Source organism: Struthio camelus, chromosome 3 (genome assembly GCF_040807025.1).
Source record: "Struthio camelus isolate bStrCam1 chromosome 3, bStrCam1.hap1, whole genome shotgun sequence".
Lineage (NCBI taxonomy): Eukaryota > Metazoa > Chordata > Aves > Struthioniformes > Struthionidae > Struthio > Struthio camelus.
Window position 1 is genome coordinate 51898156 of NC_090944.1, and position 25008 is coordinate 51923163.

Here is a 25008-nt window from a genome sequence, read left to right on the forward strand (position 1 = left end):
TGCAATACAGAAACGATTATTTTCAACTTTAAAAGAAACCACCCCAATATTTTGCTTCCATGTTTCCATTTCACTGTCAATGATTTCTGCTTCATTCTGATTGAGAATGAAAGCAAATCTTAAAATGTCCTGAATTATTGGAAGTATTAAAATTCTATTTCTCAGCAAGGCCTATTTGTAAGTAGTGGCAAAGACTCCTGTTGATTTGTCTGCATGAGAACGGTTAGCATGATGCTCTCTACCCACTTGCTACCACTAGCAACAACAGTAGGAGCTTATTATCTCAGCTTAAACTTTTCCCCCAGCAGGCCTTTTTGAAATGATTGATTTAGCTGCTTCTCCTTCTCCTTTGCTCTTCTATATACATATTTTCTGTTAAGAGGGGAGCTAGAAAGAAGATGGGGAAGCAGGGTTAGGTTAGAGTGAGGAGCTTCCAGGGCAGGCTTCCAGGGCAGCTTTGCTGGTTCTTCTCTCCCTAGCAGCATTGCCATGTCCTGCTTTACCAGCCTCTTGAAATCATCTTGCTTTTCCGATGTGATCTTTCACTCTTGGCATTAGTCATAGTCCTCAGTTTGTCAGCTGTATGTTCTGGCCTCTCCCATACACCTGTGTTTACTCTTCCTCCTGTTGCCAGTCTGTTCCTCCCTTCTTCTCCATTCCTTTCCATGCTTCTTTTCTACATTTCCATTCTCTAATCACAACTACAGTTCTTATGTGCTTTAAAAAAATGCCTCATAGCGGTCACTGTGCCTCCAAACCAATCTCATGATCTTATGGTTATAACTCTTGTTCTGCTTCCCCTTTCTGCTTCCTTTGTCTCCTGCCATTATGTCATTTCTATTCAGGCTGCCATCTCTTCTGGAAAGGGATTTTTCTTGTTCTCTTTTTTGCAAAGCACTTGGCTTGTTTTTGGTTCTGTCAAACAAATAATAACAACAGATATGAAATTGGCAGTGCAGCAGAATGCTGATATCAGGAAGTAATAGAGGAAAATTACACTATCATTGTCATTGCCATGTATACACCACTACTTGACAAAAATTCTTATTGACTCACTAGGTAAACATCAATAAAACCAAAGATCCCCAAGCAAACATCTCTAACATGAAGGAAATGTACTTGTATTTCACACTGGATCTTAATGAACCACAGGGTTATACTTGACAATTTCAATATTTGAAATAAAGGAAATAAATGAATGAGGTGTAGCAGTTTTTCAGATGGGTGTTTGGATATTAAATTAAGGACTGGGAGAAGATGTAGATAACTCCTTAAAAGACAGAAGTGGAAAATGGTGGAATGGGTGTGTTAGTTCAATTTAAAATCTACCTAACTAGAAAAAACACACATATTGTAGTTAGATTCCTTAGAGTAACTAATAAGGTAGAATCTCCTGTAGCCTAACTGATATTATCAGAAGCTCTCAGTATAGCTGAAGAATCTTATAAAAAAGTTAAACTGACTTTTCTCAGTCACTACATGATATTAGGCACCGCAAGACTATGTTTATATTACTTATGTTGCCAAAAAATCAAAAGCTGAAAAGAAGAAAGAAGAAAGAAGGAAGAAAGAAGAAAGAAGAAAGAAAGAAGAAAAAAGGAAAAGGCAAGGCAAGGCAAGGCAAGGCAAGGCAAGGCAAGGCAAGGCAAGGCAAGGCAAGGCAAGGCAAGGGCAGGGCAGGGCAGGGCAGGGGAGGGGAGGGGAGGGGAGGGGAGGGGAGGGGAGGGGAGAGGAGAGGAGAGGAGAGGGGAGGGGAGGGGAGGGGAGAGGAGAGGAGAGGAGAGGAGAGGAGAGGAGAGGAGAGGAGAGGAGAGGAGAGGAGAGGAGAGGTGGATTTTGTACATTTAGTGACAAGCTAGCCATACAAAAGATCTAAAAAAATATAGCGTTAGGATTAATGGATTTAGGCCAGAATTTAATAAAAAATATTATACATATGGTTAGCAATTGCTTAACTAAATTATGTGAAAATTCCTGAGAGAAAAGCAATTTATTACAGACTTTGAGACAGGCCAATGTAACACTAATACTAAGGAAAAATAAACGAGCAAAGGAATGTTCCCCTGCCACACATTTGATTCCAAAGCTCAAGCTGTCATTCTGATACACAGGTTAGATTACTTAACAATGTGAATCAAAGGGAAAATTCTCATTCAAGAGAAGAGCATTATTAATACATTATAACATGCCATACCCCATCACCAAACTGGACAAAATGGGAGCAGATGTTTCATGATAAGCCAAAAAGAGGATCTGACAATATTAATAGCCATAATGTCTGAGCAAAAACAGCTAGAGCAAGCAATCTGATGAAGGGACAGAATGTTTTTTTCTGTCTCTATGTAGTATCTCATGGACTAATTCTACATGAGGAGAAGGTATTAACTAAGCTAAATCTCACTTCTATTCTTTTTTTTTTTTTGCACCTGCCCTTTGAAACCCTAGTAATGCAAAGAATGCATGAGAAAAGAATGTAGCTAAAAGAACTCCGAGAAGAAATCCTTTCCAAAAGGAAGATATATTTTAACTTTCATGGTTGAGTCTTTTTTTTTACTATTTTGAAGGCAAGTAAGTCTTTGAAATAGTAAAAATGATTGACATGTGAATTTACTCCAAAGTAAAGGCAAATGATAGTCAGAAATAGCAATTAGATACATACATACTCACAAAGGCATTTAAAACCTCAGATCACATTTATATTGGTTATGCCTATACTGACTTTTTCATCAGCACCAGGATGAAGGTCTACAGATCAAGAGACATTCATAAGATAGCATGTGTATATGGTGGGTGCTGGCATGGCTCCAATATAGGCTGCACCTGGTTCTTATTGCCGAAGACTGGTTTCTCCAGAGCAGAGACCAGGTGCAAGCTAACAAGTATGAAACATCAACAGTTGGAATATTGGAATCTCTGAGTGACATATGATAAAACAATTTGATAATCTCCTTACATCTGCATGACCTAGCTATATTCACAGTCCTAATGCTTCATTTCTAGCTGCTTTGCTCTCCAATGTCTTTCACAGTCCTGAATTTGGTACCCTATCTTTCTTGGAAGAGTTAGAAAGCTAAACCAGAGACTCTGGAAAGTGAAGGCCAGTCAGGGACAGTGGTTGACAAGCAGTTCTAAGGTGAGTATAGTTCTTCAGTTCTTGGTTATGGCAGCTCTATGTCTGGATTTAGTACTCACTTATCCAGACTCTGATTGCATGCCAAAGCTTTATCTGTAGGCCATATCTGGGCAAAAGCAGCACACATACAAGTTACCACCCACACCCTAACTTCCACAGAAAGGAAACTCAAGGAGAACGAGTACTCAACAGAATTAGGAAGCATAGGGTCCTGGGTAAGCTATCTTGCATCCCAGCAAAAATACGGATGTATCCTTAGGGAAATGTTTTCAGGGATTCACAATCTCAAACCTTCTCTGAAGGTAGGTGCCTAAATCCATCCTTTCAACAGGAAACACACATAAGAAAAGGTCAAAGAGATCATATATATTTTATCTAATAGTTCAGCAACTACAAAATGATACAGGAAGCCCAAACTTGGTGAGGTTCCTGAAGACCAAAATATCTGCTCTTCTAGGATGTGGCAGGACACTCAACCTCTTCCATGGACATACTCCATTTTACTTGAATATCAATTTCAGAGTCAGAAGAGACAATTTCTGGCAAAGAAATGATGTTTTAGGAAGGGAAAGGACCATACTGATGTAGAGTGCAGGAGGGAGTTTCTGAACATAAAATCCCATGGGGGCATAGTGCCCAGCCTAATCAACCTTCCCCAGGCAGCGGCTTCTGCTCAGAAGGTTTGGTAACATGCGCATAACAGCAAAGTCTGTCCCTTTCCCACATAGAGCTTAAAAGTGGCACATTGGCCTTCTTATACCACTTTCCCATAGCCCAGAATCGAAGGGTCAGTCTTACTCTCACCACACCTTCCTCTCCCAAGAAATGTGTCAATTTTCCATCTGTATCCCCAGAAAAGGAGTAAGTTATTCATCAATCACAAAAATTAATGTGAGCCTTCCTGGAAGCAGTACTTGCAGGCAAAAGGATGGGGGATAGGTGTTGCATTTATGTCAGCTGCATATCTCGAACTGTGTGTAGTCATGATTCAGCTGTCAGTAAGTATGAAAGGAGCCAGACTTTCTGATATTTTGTTCTGGCATTTACACTAGGTGAGGAAAGAGGGAGTTCAGTAAGAGCTAGACATCACCCCTGTGAGATATCTGCTTAGTTTCTGGAAATGGCTTCTGCTCTTTTACACAATATTCACCTGCTCCCTAGTGCTCACCGACCTTAACTAAATTCTTTAGAAAGGACTTCCATCACCAAAAGGCCTTGAATATGAAAACAGCAGAAACAGCACAATAGAACTTAGAGTCTGGGCGCTACCAAATATAACATTTTGTTTAGGAATAATATGCTGAGACGGCTCAAGGACAGACATGCTAATGCATAACTGTATGCTAAGAAATGTGGTATCTGTTTTTCTGTTATCTAAAGAGAAGCATTGTGAATTTAGATCTGGAAATTCAACCTTAAATATCTTGCAGCTACTTGTAAAAGGGGTATAAGACATAATACCCTCTCTTTTAGGATTTTTAATTTAAATAACTTGACATCTGATTAAAAAATAAAAGAATATAAATTCAGCTTTACACAATCCTATTTCAAAATACAAGTATAAAATGATATTAACTACTTTGAAGATTTACTTTATAAAGGTTTTTTACTACTTTTTGCATAATTATTAAGATACTTCCCTATACTGAAAGCTGGCAGTATTTCTAGGGAATATTTTCAAGCTAAAATGTAATTTTAGTATAAACTGAAGTGTTTTTTTTTCTCTTTCAGCAAATAATTCAGCATTAGTTTCCCTATGTTTTCCATTAATCCAGCTATATTCACCTCATAAAATCTGTAAGCCATAGGTTCATAATAATATAAAAGAATGAGAAAAGACTTTTACCTATTCAATATACAGAATATAAAATCATAGAACATAACTCTTTCCTCTCCCGCCTTGGAAAAGCCCCATCACCAAGTGTTTTGCTTTATGTCTTTCAGCTTCTACCACACTTAGATTTTTCTGCCTGTGAGTAGCTGTGGTTATTATTTTAAACATACTCCAGTATTATCAGTGCTGCTGGTCAGTTTCTCTCCTCTCCTCTCCTCTCCTCTCCTCTCCTCTCCTCTCCTCTCCTCTCCTCTCCTCTCCTCTCCTCTCCTCTCCTCTCCTCTCCTCTCCTCTCCTCTCCTCTCCTCTCCTCTCCTCTCCTCTCCTCTCCTCTCCTCTCCTCTCCTCTCCTCTCCTCTCCTCTCCTCTCCTCTCCTCTCCTCTCCTCTCCTCTCCTCTCCTCTCCTCTCCTCTCCTCTCCTCTCCTCTCCTCTCCTCTCCTCTCCTCTCCTCTCCTCTCCTCTCCTCTCCTCTCCTCTCCTCTCCTCTCCTCTCCTCTCCTCTCCTCTCCTCTCCTCTCCTCTCCTCTCCTCTCCTCTCCTCTCCTCTCCTCTCCTCTCCTCTCCTCTCCTCTCCTCTCCTCTCCTCTCCTCTCCTCTCCTCTCCTCTCCTCTCCTCTCCTCTCCTCTCCTCTCCTCTCCTCTCCTCTCCTCTCCTCTCCTCTCCTCTCCTCTCCTCTCCTCTCCTCTCCTCTCCTCTCCTCTCCTCTCCTCTCCTCTCCTCTCCTCTCCTCTCCTCTCCTCTCCTCTCCTCTCCTCTCCTCTCCTCTCCTCTCCTCTCCTCTCCTCTCCTCTCCTCTCCTCTCCTCTCCTCTCCTCTCCTCTCCTCTCCTCTCCTCTCCTCTCCTCTCCTCTCCTCTCCTCTCCTCTCCTCTCCTCTCCTCTCCTCTCCTCTCCTCTCCTCTCCTCTCCTCTCCTCTCCTCTCCTCTCCTCTCCTCTCCTCTCCTCTCCTCTCCTCTCCTCTCCTCTCCTCTCCTCTCCTCTCCTCTCCTCTCCTCTCCTCTCCTCTCCTCTCCTCTCCTCTCCTCTCCTCTCCTCTCCTCTCCTCTCCTCTCCTCTCCTCTCCTCTCCTCTCCTCTCCTCTCCTCTCCTCTCCTCTCCTCTCCTCTCCTCTCCTCTCCTCTCCTCTCCTCTCCTCTCCTCTCCTCTCCTCTCCTCTCCTCTCCTCTCGGGAGTGGATTAGTTTGAGTATGAAAGGAAATTTTTTAGTAAGGTGCAGCCTTTCTCTCTACAGGAGCAATCCAAGCAGCACTTGTTCATTGTACTGAAGACCAGCAATACTAAAAGAGAATCCTCATCAGGCTGGCACAATTTTGTCCTGTAGGCATGTGATCTGGATTTGAACCCGGCCTTTGCTTCCTTTCCAGCAGCCCATGGGAGTGCAAACATTGGCTACTAGGGAAGAGGACAGCTGTTATATTTTGTGTGGTGCAATGTAAGGGAGGACTTAAGGAGCTAGTTGAATAAAAGAGCTAGAAAGATTTGTGAGATCTGAGATAAAGCGGGCTGAAGGTGAGGGTCCTGCACCTCAAATGTCCTGAAAAGGAGAGATACAAAGATTGCCCAAAGCCAACTGCTGCTCTCTTAGGTCCTCTCTCTTCTCAGTCTTTTCTTTCCCATCCAGAGACTACTCATCCTATCCAATCTCACTCTCCTCTTCCATCTTCTGGATCCCATCTTAGTCTTTCACTCACCCCCACATGGAAACACCACTACTACCACCACCAAGAAAAAAATGCATAAATGTGGAGAAGTCTTGGTCTAATTTGCTACAGAATTAATTTCTCATTTCTTTATTTTATGGACTCATGCATTTTGCATTCATGGTCTATTTTCAATGAGAGTTTCTGAGGATAACTTCTACACAGAATTCACAATAGTTTGGTAGTCAGAGTATTTTGTGGGGGCATGAAAGCTGTAAACACAAACCTCCAAGGATGATGAAAATGATAAACCCATCTCTTTCACCTTCTGGACAAAACCCTAACCACCATTTAAAGATTGTAATTTCTGGGTGGCCTTCAAGAGGTAGCTGAATGATTTTTGCCAAGATCATTCCAAGTAAATCACATTTCTCATGCAGTTTATTATGTGCAACCTTGATGGGAGAACACATTTAATCTACAATTCTGACTTAAAAGAACACCCTGGAGAGAACTAATCTAAGATTGCTGCACTTTCTTATTTGCAAAATCCTCTTGCATTCTTAGCATAGACTGATTGGTCCCTGAGGAGAGGAAATTGAAGCATATTTTCCAGAAGGTATCTTAAGGATGGACATGTAGCCCTTCAGTAAGCCAGTGAAAGCTGGCATAGTAAAATAGATTGAATAATAGTCAAGAAGTTGCCTAAGTAACATCTCTACAGACATGAAACGTGAAGAATCAATGTATCTACCTTCCTTCATTTCTTCCTCAGTTTGGCCTCTTTCAAGCAAAATGTTGATGCCTTAGTAAAGCAAAAGGATAAACACCCTTTGACTACAATCATCTCTTGATTTGCCCTCTCTGTGAGACTGCATCTCTCGGAGAGGAAGTTAGTTTCTTAATGTATGAGATAAACATGTATTTTACGGTAATTCTAAGGAAAAAACTAGAAAAAATTCTATTGAGCTTGAGTAAACTTTTCATTCCTTCCTCTTTTTTTAGCAGAAAAGAGGAAGGCTTTAGTTATGCACTTGGGACTATACTTTCTCCGGTTTATAGCTAACTGACCGGAAACAGCTCAGAGTTCTGGAACTCTTAACATCACTGGCATATAGTGGTCTTTGCGTATAACTATGTATTAACCATTACTTGTGTTTTCCAGTGTTAATCATATTATGATTAATTAGGTGAACTCCAAGTTGTAGTTTTTCATTATTAGCATTAATTATTATTAGCAACACTGTTCCACACTTGGTTATTTGGTTCAATTAAATACAGAAGCTTTGGCCGACAGATGAACAGATTTTCTGTTCCTGATTTAGCTCTTCTGGCACTAGGAATTATGTCTTGTTTTGTCCAAGATTCGTTTGGCTGGCTACATGAGTTTCTTATGGTTGTATCTCATCTTTTTCACAGTCTATCAACTATTTTTTGACTTGTGGCTCTTTCTTGGTCATTCTAATTAGACAATAATTTCACCCAGCATGTATAGTATCAGAGCTATAATCTGGTATCATTTAAAGAAAACTATTCTAGAACCCTCTGAGACTAAATACCATCATAGTTCATGCTTTATTTTCCGGCTTTTAATGTAAAATTTTCCTTTCATATCTCTTTCAAGTCCACTTGAACGAGCTGTGAATTACCAGTTGCTTTCCCATCTGTCTCAATTTAGTCTCTTTGACAAATTCCAATCTGGCCTGAGGAAAAATCAGAGTACTGAAACCACTCTACATTCGATTATTAGGTATATTTTATTAACAATATCTTTTTACTTAAAAAATATTGATGTTCCTTAACTTCACTGCCAGCTTTTGGAACGCCTTGTGGAACCCTACAACTTAGACTTGCACATTCTAGACATCTTCACATCCCTCTCTTTCCAATCCCTGTCATTTTATGACTTTTCATCAGGTGCAAAAGTGAGTGTATGGTTTTCCTTTTCAGTGTTCAGCCTTTCACAGTCTCACTGCGTATAATCTACAAAGTCTCTACAGCATACAAACTCCAGATGATTCTTTTCACTTTCAAACTGCATGATCTTTATCCATCCTAAGAGTTCACTCACAGTTTCATGGGTATTACAGACTCACTAGTTTGTCCCTTAGCCTGTCCCAACAGGCTTTTCACTAAATGTAAGTGTTTATTATCCTAATTTAAAAATCTTGCAAAACCAAATCCAGACAGGACAGAGGGGGAACCTCCCAGCAAATTTAGCTTGCATTCTGCCCCTACTCAGTTGTAAGAATATTGCAGATTTTATGCCTATGGTTTAATCTGTTATGTTATATGTTTCAGTAAGCATACATTTTTCAAAGCACTATATGGAATGTATTACTAAAAAGGTGAACCTAATCTTTAGGTTTCACAGCTCATTTGTTGGCTTGAGTTTTTCTTCCTTTATTTTTGTTTTTGTTTTTTTTTTTCCAAAACCTTTTATACCTCCAACCTCTGTCCTCAAACCATTGCTTTCGCAGGAAATATAATTACAGAATTGCCTATTTCTAAGTAAATGGAAGGCTGCACTATAAAAATAATAAAGATCCTTTTAAAAAAGTAATTGTTGGCTAGGTTTGACAATTCTTAAGGGAAGAGAAGAGAAAATATTGTCTGCTGCCCAGAATTTCTGTTTTACTAGAAATTAGTTTGAAGATAAGCTGTTTGAGTAGTCTTTTGACTCCAAAAGCTATCATTTATCTGCAAGTGCACTCCAAGTAAGTGGGGAAATGAATTCTCCCTTTTCTACATATCAGCTGCTTCCTTAAAAGTATGGTCCTAACAGATCCTAAACACACATAAATCCTGTTACACTAGTTCTTCAGCAAACTATAGCTTCAACTGCCTGAATATCCCTGCACTACCTGCTTCCAGAATTACTGTTAGGCAAGAATTTATATTGTCCATTTCTTAAACTGGGCTTGGCATTCTGTCTGGGAACTGTTCTGTTCTCTTCCATAGCACCCCGAATGACATTTGTTCAAAATCAAAGAAAAAAGTACTGAACAAGTCAAGAGTATATCAGTTTCTAACTGCATACCAGGTTTTAAGGAAGAAAGCACTAGCTGTAAAGTGTCAATATATTTTTAAAAGGTGAAATGACCCTTTTGTCGCTCAGTTGGCCTTCAGTCCTCACATGCAGACAGTGGACTGCCTCATTCAATTACTTGGTAAAAGAATGCCGGCTAAACCTGCCATCGTGGCAATGTGTCTCTGCATCACTTACAATCACGGCTGGAGTGACAAAATCACCTTATTTCAGTTAGTAACTGAAAGTTGCAGAATTTAAATCATTCTCAAAGTTACTATATATGAATTATTTAGAAAGGTAAGGATGAAATATTATTTTTTTTTATTTCCACTACTAACCAATAAGCGTAAAAAAAAATACCAACAACAAAACAAAAAACAAACCCCTTGATCCCCCACATTAAAGCAATAGTTCTTGTAACATTCAAAACAGTGGAAATTATTTACCGTATATTACTATTAGTGGAGAAAAGTAAATTTAATTTTAAAAGTCTTTTCAAATTCTCTCAGTGGATGCTAGATGACTCTAAACAAATATCAAATCCTCATTTTTAAATGGAGCATAACACAGATAGAGCTCAGTAATGGAGAAATTAAGGGCAACATTCAATTTTAGATACATTTAAGCATCTTTGCCTCCTGGAGATTTTCACATGACAAGGCTTTAGATAAATATGCTTTTGCAAACAGCAACTATCATATCTGACCACATAACTTCTGGATTGAAGCAGTATGTCAACAAATATTTCAGATTACTTAAAATATTAAATAACTGTACTTTACTAGGCAGGTCTTCCTCAGAACAACCACAAAATTTATCATGAATTAATACCCATATACAAAGAGCATTTAGATGATCTGTTATAAATCTCTGAAGAAAAAAAAGAAACCTCTCTGTGATAAAGCCCAGTTCTAATACACTCTGGGATATACTAGCAGTGGAAGAGCTGCCTTTCTATGATACTTAGCTTGAGGGGGAAACTCTGTAGCAGCCATGGACATACGGGGTACTAATGATCTCACCTAACTTTAGCTATTTAAACATTAGGTGCCTAATTTAAGCTAATCATCCAGGATCCCTCTGCAGGCAATGGAGATAAGCATTCCCAGAGGGCGATTTCATCCTGCTTGTCTTAGACATCTCTCTTTTACATGCTTGCAGATGGATAAACTCAAGAAAGATCAATCTCATTCATAGCCTGAAATTCTGCACAGTTCTCAAGCTCAACAGAGTTGAGTCAGAACTGAGCCCACTTGCTTGTTTCACCAGTCAGCATATGGTTCTCCCTCCATCTCCACTTTTCTTTCAGCTCCTGCCATGAACACCAACTTTCTCTGGAGTTCTTATTTTCCTTACGCTTGTCTACCTTTCCCTGGATCTTGGGGAACTGCAACCAACATCAATATGTTGCTGCTCCACCAATTACAAATCCTTTTACATGCAGGTGCTCTAAATTGCAGTAATGTTCTGAACAGATAGCTATGACAGGAACATTGATATTGATTGTGCTTTCCTGGTCTACTCTACCACTTTCAATTGCGTACAAATCTGTCACTATTAAGGCAGTCAAGGTATATATATGAATGACAAAATATATTTACTATTCAAAGAAGATGGCTTAAATCAAATAAAGAAAAATAAGGAAGAAATACCATTAGGGCCCTCACTTGTACGTATGCGAGCCTAAAGATAAGACATCACATACGCTTTGAGGCCTCTGTGCTTCAGAATATTGAATAATCCTAAAGGTGAAGCATGGCCCCATGTATTTAGGGTTTGTGGGTTCTCAGCAATACCAGCATTGCTGCATCGCACCTTTAATCACCAAGCCCTTAGAAACAATAGCCAAGATTTGTAAGAAAGTAGGTATCTGAAGTTAGACGCCTAAATTCATAGTTAGGTACCTAAAGAAGCAGCAAAACTGAGAAGCATCTTGTGCAGATGCCAGTCATGGTGACCCCAGTAGCGAGGCACTTAGCGTATGTTACAAAACAAAACAGATGCTCATTAGTTAATGGTGGTCCAATGGCTACTTTCAGAGTGCCTTGGCTGAGTGCTTGTGTGCACTAATTTCAAAATTGGGCATGCAGTGCACTCTGCATTTTGCTTCTACAACATTTTTAGAAAATTAATTTTAATAGTTAAAAAAATCATCTTGAGCTGCATACATGAAAATAACTCTATTTCTACGGAATGACAATCTAATATGAAATAAGAATATTCACCTTTTCTCTTACTCTGCCCAAATCCAGGCAATAAATTAGGCTTCTCAGCATGACTGTAAAGTGCTGTGAATTGTATAAACAATCATATATGGACACTGAAAAATAACCCTTATGCACATTGCATTATAGTTCCAAAAATATATTTACAGTCTATTACAAAGATTACAAATGGAAGTGTCTATGTAACGGGATTATGCTGATTAAAAGCTTTTTACAGATGTTCTTGAACAAAGGCAGGGGGACAAAAATTAGTATAACCAAACTGATTTTTCTAATGAAACAAATAAATAAAATGTCAAATATAACACTGTACAATAATCTAGAAAGGGAAGAAAAAATAAAGGGAAAAATGATGCCTTTAAGTTTTTGATAACTATCTTTGGTCCTAAATGTGGGAAAACACATTATGTAGCACTGAATATACATGTTTGTTTGTGACGCTCTGCAATTAAAATAGAAAAATATAGTGCATTTTCAATGTATTCAGAGCTCACTATACGTAAATGTGTGTACAAAACAAGACAGTATAAATAAAATTTACAAGTTTTACAAAGGAACATTTACAGGGTTTTCTTTCATTTTTGTTTTTTTTGTGTGGATGCCCACATTATCAAACAAGACCAATTTATGACTGATCCCTGGGATCTTTCTCTATCAAAATCAATAGAAGCAGCCCAATTCTCTTTGGAAGTACAGCATTCCATTGCTGGGGTAGTTCATAATTTTCAGAATTTTTTAAAGCATTTCTCTCTGGTTCATATACATTCCCGCAATATTTGTAAAGACACACTTTGTTATTGCTTATGGTAATTAAATATTTTAGTTAAACAAAACACATATATAAATAAAAATGGTGTAAAAAGGTCCTTCTTTGAGCACGCTTGTGTCTATGTTCCTGATGACTGTGTGTGTGTTTGTCTGTGTGAGCATGCACACGCGTGTTTGTTCAGAGCAGCAAAAGCTAGTAAAAAACATGAAAATTTTGAACTGCCCCTTGCCTCATGCTCTACAGTTCTAGTATAAAATCTACATCCTTAGTCTCACAGCTGGACTGCATTCAACTTACACTCATATAAAATATAAGCCAGCTATTTCTCTCAGATTTGTTTAATGTAGAGTATTGAAAACAATGTGATGTGCTCAGATTAAATGGTTCGGTAACACTGGAGAACTGCACCCATATTCTGAGACACTTCTACAATCACCTGTCCATTCAATGCAGTGCCTCAGCAGGTGTGCAGTTGTAGGTCTATGTCTTAGAATATATCTCACTTTAACTCTAGTCCATTAAAATCATCTTGCAAACAATTTGCTAAAAGTGCCTAGAACTACTTAGGGGTCATTATTGCTTTTCCTTTTTTTATTTTTTTTGTCTTTTATTTTCTTTTAAAAGATAGTATATGTGTAACCTTAAAAAATTCTTTATAAAATATCAGAGCTCTTGGCAACTTGCATTTTCCTAACTCCCTGCCAATTAGCTAGCCATGTCAGTACGATACTGTTTTAACAAAAGAAAATGGCACAAAAGGATACCAATGTTCCGACAGATATACACTGCTTGGTCATGCTTTTTAAATTTCTAGGAACTCAAATAATCCTTCAGAGGTACCCAGTGTAGTAATGTGTCATAGAATTAGCACTAAAAAGGTCCAAAGATATAAACATCATACTAAAAGAAAGTCTTTATGAAGAATAAACACAAATGATTAAAAAAAGGTTCAGAAATCACAGATTTAAGGAAAATATTTTGTTGAATTCAACAATAATATCATGATTTTATCTGACAAATATATTCTTTTTTAAATTTTTATGTACATTTAAAAAGTCTATTAGATAAAAAGGAGGTTAGAGAGCTCAAGGTGTTTGTATGTTTATTCAGGTAGTACTTTGTTTATTGTCACTGCTGTTTTCCTTGCCACCACTGGTGGATCCTAATTCCCTTTTCATAAATTCTGGTGGCACTTAGGAGTTCAAGTCTGTAGGTGCTTCTTGTAGCTCTTCTATTCACTGCAGGAAGGACCCAGGAAATCAAGTGTCTTCTAGCAGCACTTCATATATACTGAAGGCCAGTGCTGTTCTCTCAGTCTGTCACCTCCCTCATAAGGGAGAAATGTCTATCACACTTGGATGCCAGTGCCGTGTAAATGTAGCATTTGTGCTCTCATAGTCTGAATGCTGCTCATGATTTTCTTTTGATGACCAACCAACGTGATCCCTAAACTCATCACATCCCTGGGGAAGATAAATGCGTACATTGTTAATTTTTCAACTTAGATTGCTTTTGTATGGTATTCAACTGTGACTTAAAGCTACATAGTGGTCTGGGCTACAGATTTCTAACATTGATACCAGAACCTCATCTCAGCACTGTGAAGTTCATATAAGCCCTGTTGAACTTCTCAGTGAGGAATGTAAATACAAGGCATGTGCCACGTAATTACACTGCACGCATCTCCACATTTGAGGATGAGGCCAGTATGTTTTGCACTACGATAATTTTTTACCTTAGTTTTCAAGGATACCCAAAGAAAGAGAAACCTCTCTTGCAAAATACTTGGGAGGCTTTCAGGATAAAGTTATGTATAAATATAAGATTTTGGGGATCATAGTCTGCTTCCTAAATAAATGTCTGGAGAAACTTTTTGCATATTGACCCATGCCCGTCATGCAACTGAAAGAGGGCCAGCTGTCTCAATTCCACTGCTACTAGTGCTACTGACCTACTAGAAGTTGTGGGGTACAGTGATGGCTCCCCAGCTATAGTCAGAGACCCCCAGTGATAACACGCGGATAAGAGTGGGATACGCATTGTTTCAGATTTGTTTAGAAAAGCACTGCTCTGAAGGAGGAATTACCAGTGTTTGGCCACTACCAGGATAAGAACTTTGTTTCCACAGTGCCAAGAAGACTCGTTTAAGATGGCAGTACCACTACAGGACATGCTTGCTTTCAGAAAATTGTATTTCCTCTGCAGACTTTTATCCTGAGGTGAAGTCATTTCTTGCATGACATAGCCCCCAACCAACCAGAAGAAAATTCCACATCTTCCAAGTACATGTCTAGAAAAAGCATCAACTAGGCAATGCAGGCAAAGTAGTTATTTTCCTGTACGTATATACTTTTAAATGGGCCACATTCTCCCTCAAATTCTAGCCCCTTGGTATCACTTCAGCTGACCAAAAGCAGGGAAAAAGTAACACCACACACAGGTGGCAGAATATTTGCCCTTTTATGGGATGCTCTAATATAAACAATATTGCCAGTTGCTAAACCAGCTGTTTTAACCCTAAGTACCAACCTTGTACTCAGGGTAATGTTTTGGAGTTGAACATTGTGTATTTTTTTATCTAGAAGTTGCCTATATGCAAGTTAAACATGCCCAGTACTAACTTACTCAATAGTCATCCTGGCAACTGATTCAAGAGAGTTGTAGCCTGCTGCTGTGAAATTATCCTTATATCTTTCCATCTTAATAGCTTGTAACCATTCGCCTACGGAGCAGAAAGTGGTAAAATCGGGAGTGTTCTGGTCCAGAAGAGGGCTAATTGGTCTATGGAGAAGGAAAAAGGAAAGTAAGTTGTTTCCAAAGAGAGTACAAACATCAGGGAGTATTTAGCAAGGTCAGAGTCAAATAAGTTTGGGGTATTAAAATACTTCAGGAGGAGAAAGTAATAGGCCTTTATACACAGTTTAATTTATTCTGTGAATAGCTCTGACTATTATGTAGCTCACAATATGTATTTCCTAAGCTTACTCATTGAAAAGATGAAAGGTCACAGTGAGCGATATCAGCCTACTAGACTATCGTTACCAACAGAAAATCAATCTTATTACCTATCATGACACCAGCTGCAACTAAAGTTGTTGAATACAATAAAGATACTATTCTTTTAAGCATTTTAGAAAATATAATTGCAGCTATTTCCATTATTCAACTGGATTAGACAAAACAATGACAAGGAAAGAGCAGAGACACAAAGTAAGTTGCTCAAGGTCACATAGTGAATTAGTCAGGAGCAGAACTGGGAGCAGAACACAGGCCACTTGATTCCCTAGTGCAGTGATCTAGCTAGTGGATCAAAAAATTACCATGATTAAATAATTTACCTAAATTATATGAAGAAGCCATTAAACGCTACACCATGAAATACAACGAGATGCAATCACCGGAAGAAATTAAAGTCGGGATACTAAATGTAAAAATCTAGAGTTTACAGTGTAGCAATGTTAAAGTACATTGGCCAGGCATGAGTATCATTAACTATTCTTTCTACTGCAGCAGCTCCTAGGGCAAGGAATGCCTCATACAAAACTGAAATAGATGGTGATCCATGCCCTAAAGCCTCTACAATTTTAAGAAGCAAAACAAAGACTGCTGGTGAGAGTACAGAGTGATAAGCAGGCAGTGGTTTACCAAGAAGTGTGCTAGTTCTGTGACATTTACTTCCTTTATTTTGGTTATTTTTAATAAAGTCCTTTTTGGTTTTGTTCAGCATGATACAAAGACAGGGCGAATGAGGGAAGAACAGTGAATAAAAGGCAGAACTGAGAGACACATGGAAAAGTGTGAACTGGAATCAGCAACCAACCAAAACATCCAGAACCAAGCCACGCTCACCATCATATAAACACTCACTAAAGCTTTTCTTACCTGCTACAGGTTCCCAGTGGGGTTTTCAAGCTGTTTGGGTTCCTAATCATTTTGTCCAGAATACCAACTATCTGCTCAAACTTTGGCCTTTCACCACGTTCCTTCTGCCAACAATCTAGCATCAGCTGGTGTAGTCCTGCTGGGCAATCCATGGGTGCTGGCAAACGATAGCCTTCTTCAATGGCTTTTATAACCTAGTAGCCAACATAATTAGTCATTTTTCATCAAGGGAGCAATATTTAAGGAATGTATATTGCTAAGCAGTTCAAGAAAGGCAATTCACTAGAATTTGCCATCAAAGTTTTGCAAAAATATGAGTCTGTTGTTTTGACACTAGCCTTCATGTTTTCAAATAGCACCCCTGATTTTATCTTTGGGCTTATTAAGAGTATTGTGCTGTAGGTGCATAACATAGCTATATTACCTAGCCAAATGAACATCAGGGAGCAACAATTAAATTCACCAAGGGTGTAACAGATAGATTGATAAATGGAGTTATTTCAAAAAGCGTTATTACTCGCCCCAAGGCTTTTATGAGAGAGTGTGTGGTAGAAGCCACTGATTTGTAAATGGATAGGGATCTGTGCTTGCCTACATAAAATCCAAAAAGTCTCAAGATATTATAAAAAGATTGCAGAAAAATGTTCAGCAGATAGAAACTGTTAGGAAAAAAAGTTGTACTCTATGTCTAGCCATGTTACCTTAGCAATAACATAGTAAAAACTTGTCACGTGACTGAGGAAGGCCTGGCTGATTTGTATTTTAATATATCATCTAAACAGAAGGTTAGATTTAATAAGAGATGCTGCCGGCTGATGATACGATCAAAGGAGAGCATAAATGTCTGAGTCAAGAATTACACTCACTGATGGACTTCCTTAGCCATATCCATTTGTATTTAAAAGAAAAATAGAAATGGCTAATGTAAAATCACAGGAAACGGCTGTAAACCTTGAGGGCAGGACAAGAAAGCACATTATGAACCAATGCAGATAAGAAAAGCTTGTGAAAAAGGGCTAAAACACTGTTCATGAGGGATTTCAAGTACACTGACATTGACTGACATAACAGTATTAGAATTGCTAAGGAAGGGTGCTTGCTCCTGAAAGTGTGTAGGACTATTTTCTCTCTTGGTTTTGTACAGAAAGCTAGATCAGAAGCTGTTCTAGGCTTAGTCCTAGGAAATATATCTGGTATTATAAATAAAGTTGATGAATATCCAGGGTTTGGTGAAAATAATAACTTCAGATATAAAATATCCCATGGGTTGTGTGACAAAAGTGCAAAAGCAGTGGACTGCAAAGTAAAGAGAACTGCAAAGAATACAAAATGATCTTCAAAAAACTAGCTGAAATCCATGATTGTATCAAAACCTTCTGCAGAAACAAAGTTTTATGAAAAGAGGAAGCATAGCCCAGTGGCAGGACACATTTCAGATTTGTGTCACAGAATATTGGTCTGACCTTAGAAAGTTGCCTCATCTCTCTGGGCCTCAGTTTTCCATCTGCACATTTAGAATTACAGTACTTTCCTATAACACAAAAAATGATGGAGAAATACTAAATTCCTGCAGTAATATCAACACCTTGAAGAATGAGTGTGGTGATCTTCTAGAGACAGCAAAGCTGTCTGTCAGATGGAGTAAGGAGACATGGTAGCTACAGGAGAGATGGAATATTCCAGGAATTTGAAAGAAGAATACTATGCATGAAAGAAAACATTAAAAGTAAAATGTAAGGTATTTTAGAGTAGTATTAAGAGGAAAAAAATTCACATTTAAAAGTAGCAGTGGACTAAAAGTGAAAAATATGCTACAATGTGTGTAGAAAAATTGATGTGCTTTGCAAAATAGATCCAGGAATTTCTGATGGAAGTTCATCTAAAAAAGGACAGTATTAAATGTGTCATAGCATACTACATATGACCCATAACAAATGAAGCAGTTTAACAGGTCAGTATCCCAAAGACAACCAAAGAAGAATGAAAAAGTGTTTCAGATATCACCAACAGCAACATATTACCAAATTATTCAAGGGACTGACAACTGACAAACCATCTAGACCAGACTATATCCAAGACTGTAAGAGACAGTGAAAACAGAAGTGAGAGGATCACGAGCAGGACTTTTCTGTGTTCTCTATGTTCTGGAGAGAAACTTTCTCTGGAGAGAAAGGTGGAAATTAAGGTAATAAGGATATTATTTTTAAGGGCTGTGGGGATACTACAGAATCAGTTGTGATGTATATTCTAAGTAAAATAATTATGAAGGATGAAATTGGGAAATATAAAAGGAATTAGCTACAGAGCAAAAGGCTGGCAATACCCGAAACACTGGGGGAAAAAATACTAAACATTAATAAGTAAAGTTTCTTTCTTTTTTTTTTTTTTAAGTTTCTGCAAAACTCAGGCAATTTGAAGGATACTACCAGTGTCTACTATGCTAAGAAAGAGGATAAAAGTTAAAAATTCCATGTTCAGAGATAATGCATGAAATTTTTTTTCGGAGGCATGCATGGAAATATTTTTAATAAACAGAGCTACAAATGGAACATAGCTGGGGTTCTTACTAATGGAATTGATTTATATTATTTATATATGCCACAACTTTTGTTTTTCAAATTCTATTTTTGCTACAAAAGAGAAAAAAGAAACACTATTTACTTGAGAGTCATGTATGCTTCTCCCATAATTAAGCTATCTGAGGATGTAAAGAGGGTTAGAAGACAGCCAGGTCTGCTCACTGCTGGTTTTCAACAAAGAAAAGGTAGTAACGAAAAAAGGGTAAGTGGGCCTTGTAATGTTTTTTTTTGCTGTATCACATTGCTTCTGGCCATGTAATAATAATAATTAATAATAATGTAAATAAATCTAGGAGTCCAGCAAAGAAAAACTATATAAGCTTAAGCTCTTACCCTTGTCTGAAAACTAATCCACCTCAGCACTAGGATCAGTAATCAAATGAGAGCTCGAATCAGCAAATATAATAACTTTAAAAGAGCAATAGGGTTAAGTGCAGCAGTTTGAATGGTCCTGTTATGAGCAAGGACTAAGCAACTAGATGCTCAGAGAAGTTAGGGGGGTTTTATTTCAGCCTACCACTGTGGGAGAGCTTGCAGGATGAGTGCTCTTTTGCCCCAACCCATGCATCTGCTAAAAGGAGGACTTTTGCTTAAAGAGAGATGACTGTGGTGCAATGTAATTTTGTATCCTTTATCTATCTAAAACAGCAACGCACAGGAAAAGGCGAGGGATTAAAGACATGCTATGCTAAGATGCAAACAGAGAGAGAGAGAGAGGGAGAGAGAGAGGGAGAGAGAGAGGGAGAGAGAGAGGGAGAGAGAGAGGGAGAGAGAGAGGGAGAGAGAGAGGGAGAGAGAGAGGGAGAGAGAGAGGGAGAGAGAGAGGGAGAGATTTTTTAGAAGACCTGATCTAGCCCATGACTATACCCACATCCACATTTAGCAAAATGATGAACTTAAGGTATATAAAATACCTCAATGTGTATGCAAAATTAGAAGAGATACATTTAGCATTTTTGCTTTCAGTTAATTACTCCCATTGATCATTGCAGAGGAGAATAAATAACTAATCAGAAGCTGATTGTAAATTTTTGCCTAATGTATTTGTCTATGGGATTGTTTTCAGGACATGTGTATGTTTTAGAAGGTATATTTCAAGATACACTTGCATATCACAGCATAAAAAAATTGAAATTATTTTAGCAAGCAACTGATAAGCCTTTCATCCATGCAATATTTAAGATTATAATGTGAAAAAATCTAAAAATAGATTGAAACAGCAAGAAGTTGCAATTAGTTATTTTATGAAAAAAGGTTAATTCAGGTGCTTAACTTGCTTTTTCAATAGAGGGGAAACGCTTTTCAAAATCTAATCAGAATCATGAAGATATTGGAATTTCCCCCCCAATTAAAAGTTTTTTCTTATTGTTCCTTGAAAGATAGGTAAGGTTTGTCTTTGATGCCTCTTATATTCCTGTCAGACTTCTTTTATGTTTGAATCTAGTACAGAAGGAAGGTGTCAAAAGAAATGAAACTCTACTGGGTGTCTAGGGAATGTAAATATTTCTTTTTTGCCTGCCCCAAGGACTTGTTTGCCCATATTTTGACAGTCCATGAAATCTTTGACACTGAGACCTGTCAAATATTAACAACTTTGCACTGTGCCAAACTGACTCATCATTTACACTTTTATCTTTTTTTTTTTTTAACTTTGATGTCGATCATTCAATCAAAAAAATAAAAAAAAAAACCCTCAAGCCCTCGACCTGAGGAAGTTTATATGAGAATCTTTCTGACATCTCTCTCACCTGCATAGCTTTTTCCTGTACACATTCTACATTAATAGATACTCTTGTTAGAAATCAAGATTAACATCCACCTGTTCTATTACTGATGACCTGTTGCTCTAGGTCATATTTTATGCAAACAAGAATATTGTTAAATCAGCATAATTAACTTGAAAATGCCAGAGTAGGTCATTAACTGCCACTCAGACTTTTAGCAATATTTTTTAACTGATTAATCATTGCTCTGAGGTCAGGAACTTCAAAATTAATTTTTTATTGGAAAAATTTTATTCCTTGTATGCCTAAGTATAATAAATTAAAGACCATATATTACTAATTTTGAAGATCCAGTTTTACTTTGTACTCATCACAGAAACCTGCAATATCCACATGGCAGAAGAATGATTTAGAGATTTAGGTGAAAAGTAAAATCTCTATAATTTTTCACTTTGTGAGAAACATGCATTATTTTGATAAATCTTATTCTTAAAAAAATATTTTTCCAAGAACAGTGAAATAGAAGTATATATATTTAGAGATATGTAGTTTTGAGTTTTTTTTTTTTTTAATATACAAACAGACAAAGTATAACCTACATCTTGATTTGACATGTCCCAGTAAGGCCGTTCCCCATAAGACATTACTTCCCACATAACTATTCCATAACTCCATACATCGCTGGCGGATGTAAATTTGCGATACTGGATGGCTTCTGGAGCTGTCCATCTCACCGGAATTTTTCCACCCTGTTAAAAAAAAAAGTATTATTTTTTCCCACAAAATTTCCGTGCAATTTCCCTTAGAGTATATTCGTATTTATTTCCACAGACATCAAAACCAGCATTTGTATCATTTACTACAGTTGACTGACTGTAGAATTTCGAAGGATTCTAATGATGTTTTGACCCTTAAACACTTGGACTGTAGAAACTTAGACACCTATCTGAGATAAGTTGAATGTATTCTTCTCTGGAAATGCTTCTCTCTCCATAGATTTCGAGGATTACTTAGACGTCTAATTTAGAGTAGACACTTGACTATTGCCTGGCTGAAATTAGGTGAGGAGAATCTCATCTTCTGCATACAAATACCACTGAGTCATCATACAACTCCTGCGTAATCTTACTTTGACATCTTAAAACTAGGACCCCACTTAAAGCCCGCTGGCAGGAGTGACAGCCGTGAACGCCGGCGCAGTTTCCAGGATCCCTGTGCCTGTCGGGACAGGTTCCAGGGCCCCTCCCTCCCCCAGCATGAGTAAATAGGTACAACAGGGCCCCAAGGGTGGGAAAGCAGAGCTGGCTCAACAAAAGAATAGAGAGCATAGTGTGCCCAATGAATGGTTATTGTAGAAAAGGGTCCCACCCAAATCAAGGGAAAATACAGCAGTTGAGCTTTGTCACAGCCTAGCCTCCAGCTAGTCAACTTTTGCGTGAGATAAAATCTAGTTTGAAAAATAGTAATACCCTACAAATATTTTAATTGACTCCTATTAGGTGAGACAATTAACATTTTTATGGGTAAGAATTCCATATTCGTTCCAATAGAAGATCACAAAGAAAGGAGTAATGAAGATGTTGTGTAAACGTTTTAGAATTTTACTGAATAAAAATTTATACTCTTACAAAAATATTAAACTGTATATTGAGCCAGATTTCTGCAGAGACTCTTTTCCTTTTAGCTGGTGAGCATTTCTCAAGCAATTAATGTATTTCTTTTATCTGTGTTTTCCAGAAGATATGCTTCTTCTTAACAGTGACATCTCAAAACCATTCTAAAATATCAATTCCTCTTACGGTAGTAGTGTAGACAGCCTCTGGATCATCCTCTATAACTCTGGAAAGGCCAAAGTCTGACACTTTACAAACAAGGTTGCTATTGACAAGAATATTGCGTGCTGCAAGATCCCTGTGTACGTATCCCATATCGGCCAAATATCTCATTCCAGCAGCAATTCCTCTCAACATTCCCACCAGCTGAATGACTGTAAATTGCCCATCATGTTTCTGAAGAGAAGAAAGGAGAAGCAATTTTTATTAGTATAGCTGAGAAGAGAAAAAATATTTTCACAACTTTGGCCTTCTAGTTACTTACTACCTATGTGGCAATTCATCCTGGGGCAATGAAACTCACTTCAAACACAGTTTTATTTGTTTCAGACATAAAACAGTGCATCCAGTTAAGAAATGTATCAACAGCTTATGTACCGGAAGAGAACTTGCTAACCACTATATAATTTTGGTTAACTTAAGGCAAGTCCTTTTCCAAGAGAGTATGCATATGTACCACTCTTCATCTCTTAAAATAATCATATGTGTTTAGAAAATGAGGACTATCTCCTTTTTGAATCCTAACTAGTGGTAATTTTATTCATATCTGGGCTTTATCAAATATAATCTTTCTGCTCTCTATGCCGGCTTTATAAGTCATTTTATATTTTTCTTGCACACATCGTAAGGAGATTGCTGGGCAGTTCAGAACATGAACTCAATAAATGCTAAGTTGTTGGGAATTTGTATTTATTTTTTTCTCTGTTCTTCTCTATAACACTCGTTTTTTCTCTGAAAAATCATTTGGGGATTCTTGGGTGGTGATTTCCACCATGCTGGAGGGAAAAAAAAAACCTACTACTCTAAAAAGGCAGAAAGTAAGGTCTCAGGTATCAATAGTCAAAACCCACCATTTCTATACCACATTAAATCACTTAAATTCCTAGAATGTTTTAGTGTGACGTTGTCAAGTCTTATGATTTCTGATCCAATTTTGCTGAAATAATTTAGAGATTTGCTAGTATTTGTCAAGTCCCATCTCAGCCTGGAAAGCACTTTTATTACATTAAGTTAATAGCATGTGTGTGTGTGGGTGTATATACATGCACAAATATATATATATATATAAACAAATTTTAAGTTTTTTATATATATATTATATATATAAAATCACTTTTAAAAATATGTTTATATATATATTCATTTTGGTACTCACCCTGAGAAATGCATCTAGGGCCCCATTCTCCATGTATTCTATTACAATCATGACTGGTTTCCCTAAAAGAAAAGAAGGCATATTTTGTTTGAGAAACTATAACATAAAAGGAGTGCCTTTTTTGATAAAACATATGTTATTCCTTTCAAGGGTTGAATCATTGAGACACAAGCATTTCTGAAGCCTCCAGCACCTTTACTGAGCTCTAATAAGTTCTTAAATGTCTTCATGGAACACGGTCATGATTCAGAAAATTAAACCATACGAATCAAAATGTCAGTGTGTTCTCGTGACTCTTGCTGTGTGAACAGGACTCTGGAATAATGACACTTCAGATAATATGAAAGGACACAAGAAATCTTATCTCCCTGCATGGTTTTTGAGGATAAATGAAACTAGAAAAAATAATATATTTCAAAAAGTACTTCATCTTTTAATCATGCATGCATCTTAAATTTTTCCTCAGGTTGTAGCATAAAGTAAGTATTGTTTTAGTTAGTTACGCATCAGGAGAAAATCCATTAAGAGTGTGCAGCCTGTTTATAATTTGAATTCTTGTCCATGGATAAGCTAAAGTAATTTCTGCCATTAGGTTATTATTTGACTGACGGATCAAGCCACTGCTTACCTCTGGTAACAACCCCTTCTAAGTGAACAACATTGGGGTGGTCAAACTGTCCCATGATGCTTGCTTCACACAGGAAATCTCTCCTTTGCTTTTCAGTGTAGCCAACTTTCAGAGTTTTTATGGCTACTGCAACATCTCTCTTGCCGGGAAGCTTTAAACGTCCACTGCACACTTCACCAAACTCTCCTAGAAAGAGGTAGAACAACACTGAATTACTCTGACTGTAATATCACTGCCCTTTCAGGTCTTGATCAACCAGCCACCTATGTATATGTTTAAATTTAACAGATGAATATTTGTATTTAAAATAGATTACTTAAGAACACAAAGACAGACACCTGCTTTAAGAGAACTGTTGACTGTGTACCTTATGGAGTAAAGACTTCAAGTTAAACCAATCTACAGGACTATTATTTGAATCTTTGTAAAAGATTTGCTAGTTATTCGTTATATATTTTTTCAAAAGTAGAAAATAAAAATGAAGTGGCTTTCATAAGGAAGTAGTATTACAGAAAAACTAATACTATTTCTAAGTGAAAATGTTATTCTGTTCTACATGGTTTCCTTGCTAG

General features: G+C 37.6%; 1 protein-coding gene across 6 annotated transcripts in view; it reads right to left on the minus strand.

Moving 5' to 3' along the window:
• Window positions 1-627: 627 nt before the first annotated feature.
• The window catches only part of EPHA7 (EPH receptor A7), a 163211-nt gene continuing 138830 nt past the window's right edge, over window positions 628-25008 (minus strand). For 2 of the 6 annotated variants that reach the window (XM_068937817.1, XM_068937816.1), the window contains exons 11-17: window positions 24437-24622; window positions 23809-23870; window positions 22620-22829; window positions 21420-21569; window positions 16518-16711; window positions 15261-15416; window positions 628-915 (exon numbers count right to left, since the gene is read on the minus strand). In XM_068937817.1, coding sequence (XP_068793918.1) covers window positions 720-915; window positions 15261-15416; window positions 16518-16711; window positions 21420-21569; window positions 22620-22829; window positions 23809-23870; window positions 24437-24622 — 1154 coding nt within the window. In that variant the 3' untranslated portion in view covers window positions 628-719. Of the gene's footprint in view, window positions 916-11997; window positions 14099-15260; window positions 15417-16517; window positions 16712-21419; window positions 21570-22619; window positions 22830-23808; window positions 23871-24436; window positions 24623-25008 lie in introns of those variants that run through there. The other 4 variants (XM_068937819.1, XM_068937818.1, XM_068937820.1 and 1 more) reach the window with 3 other exon arrangements.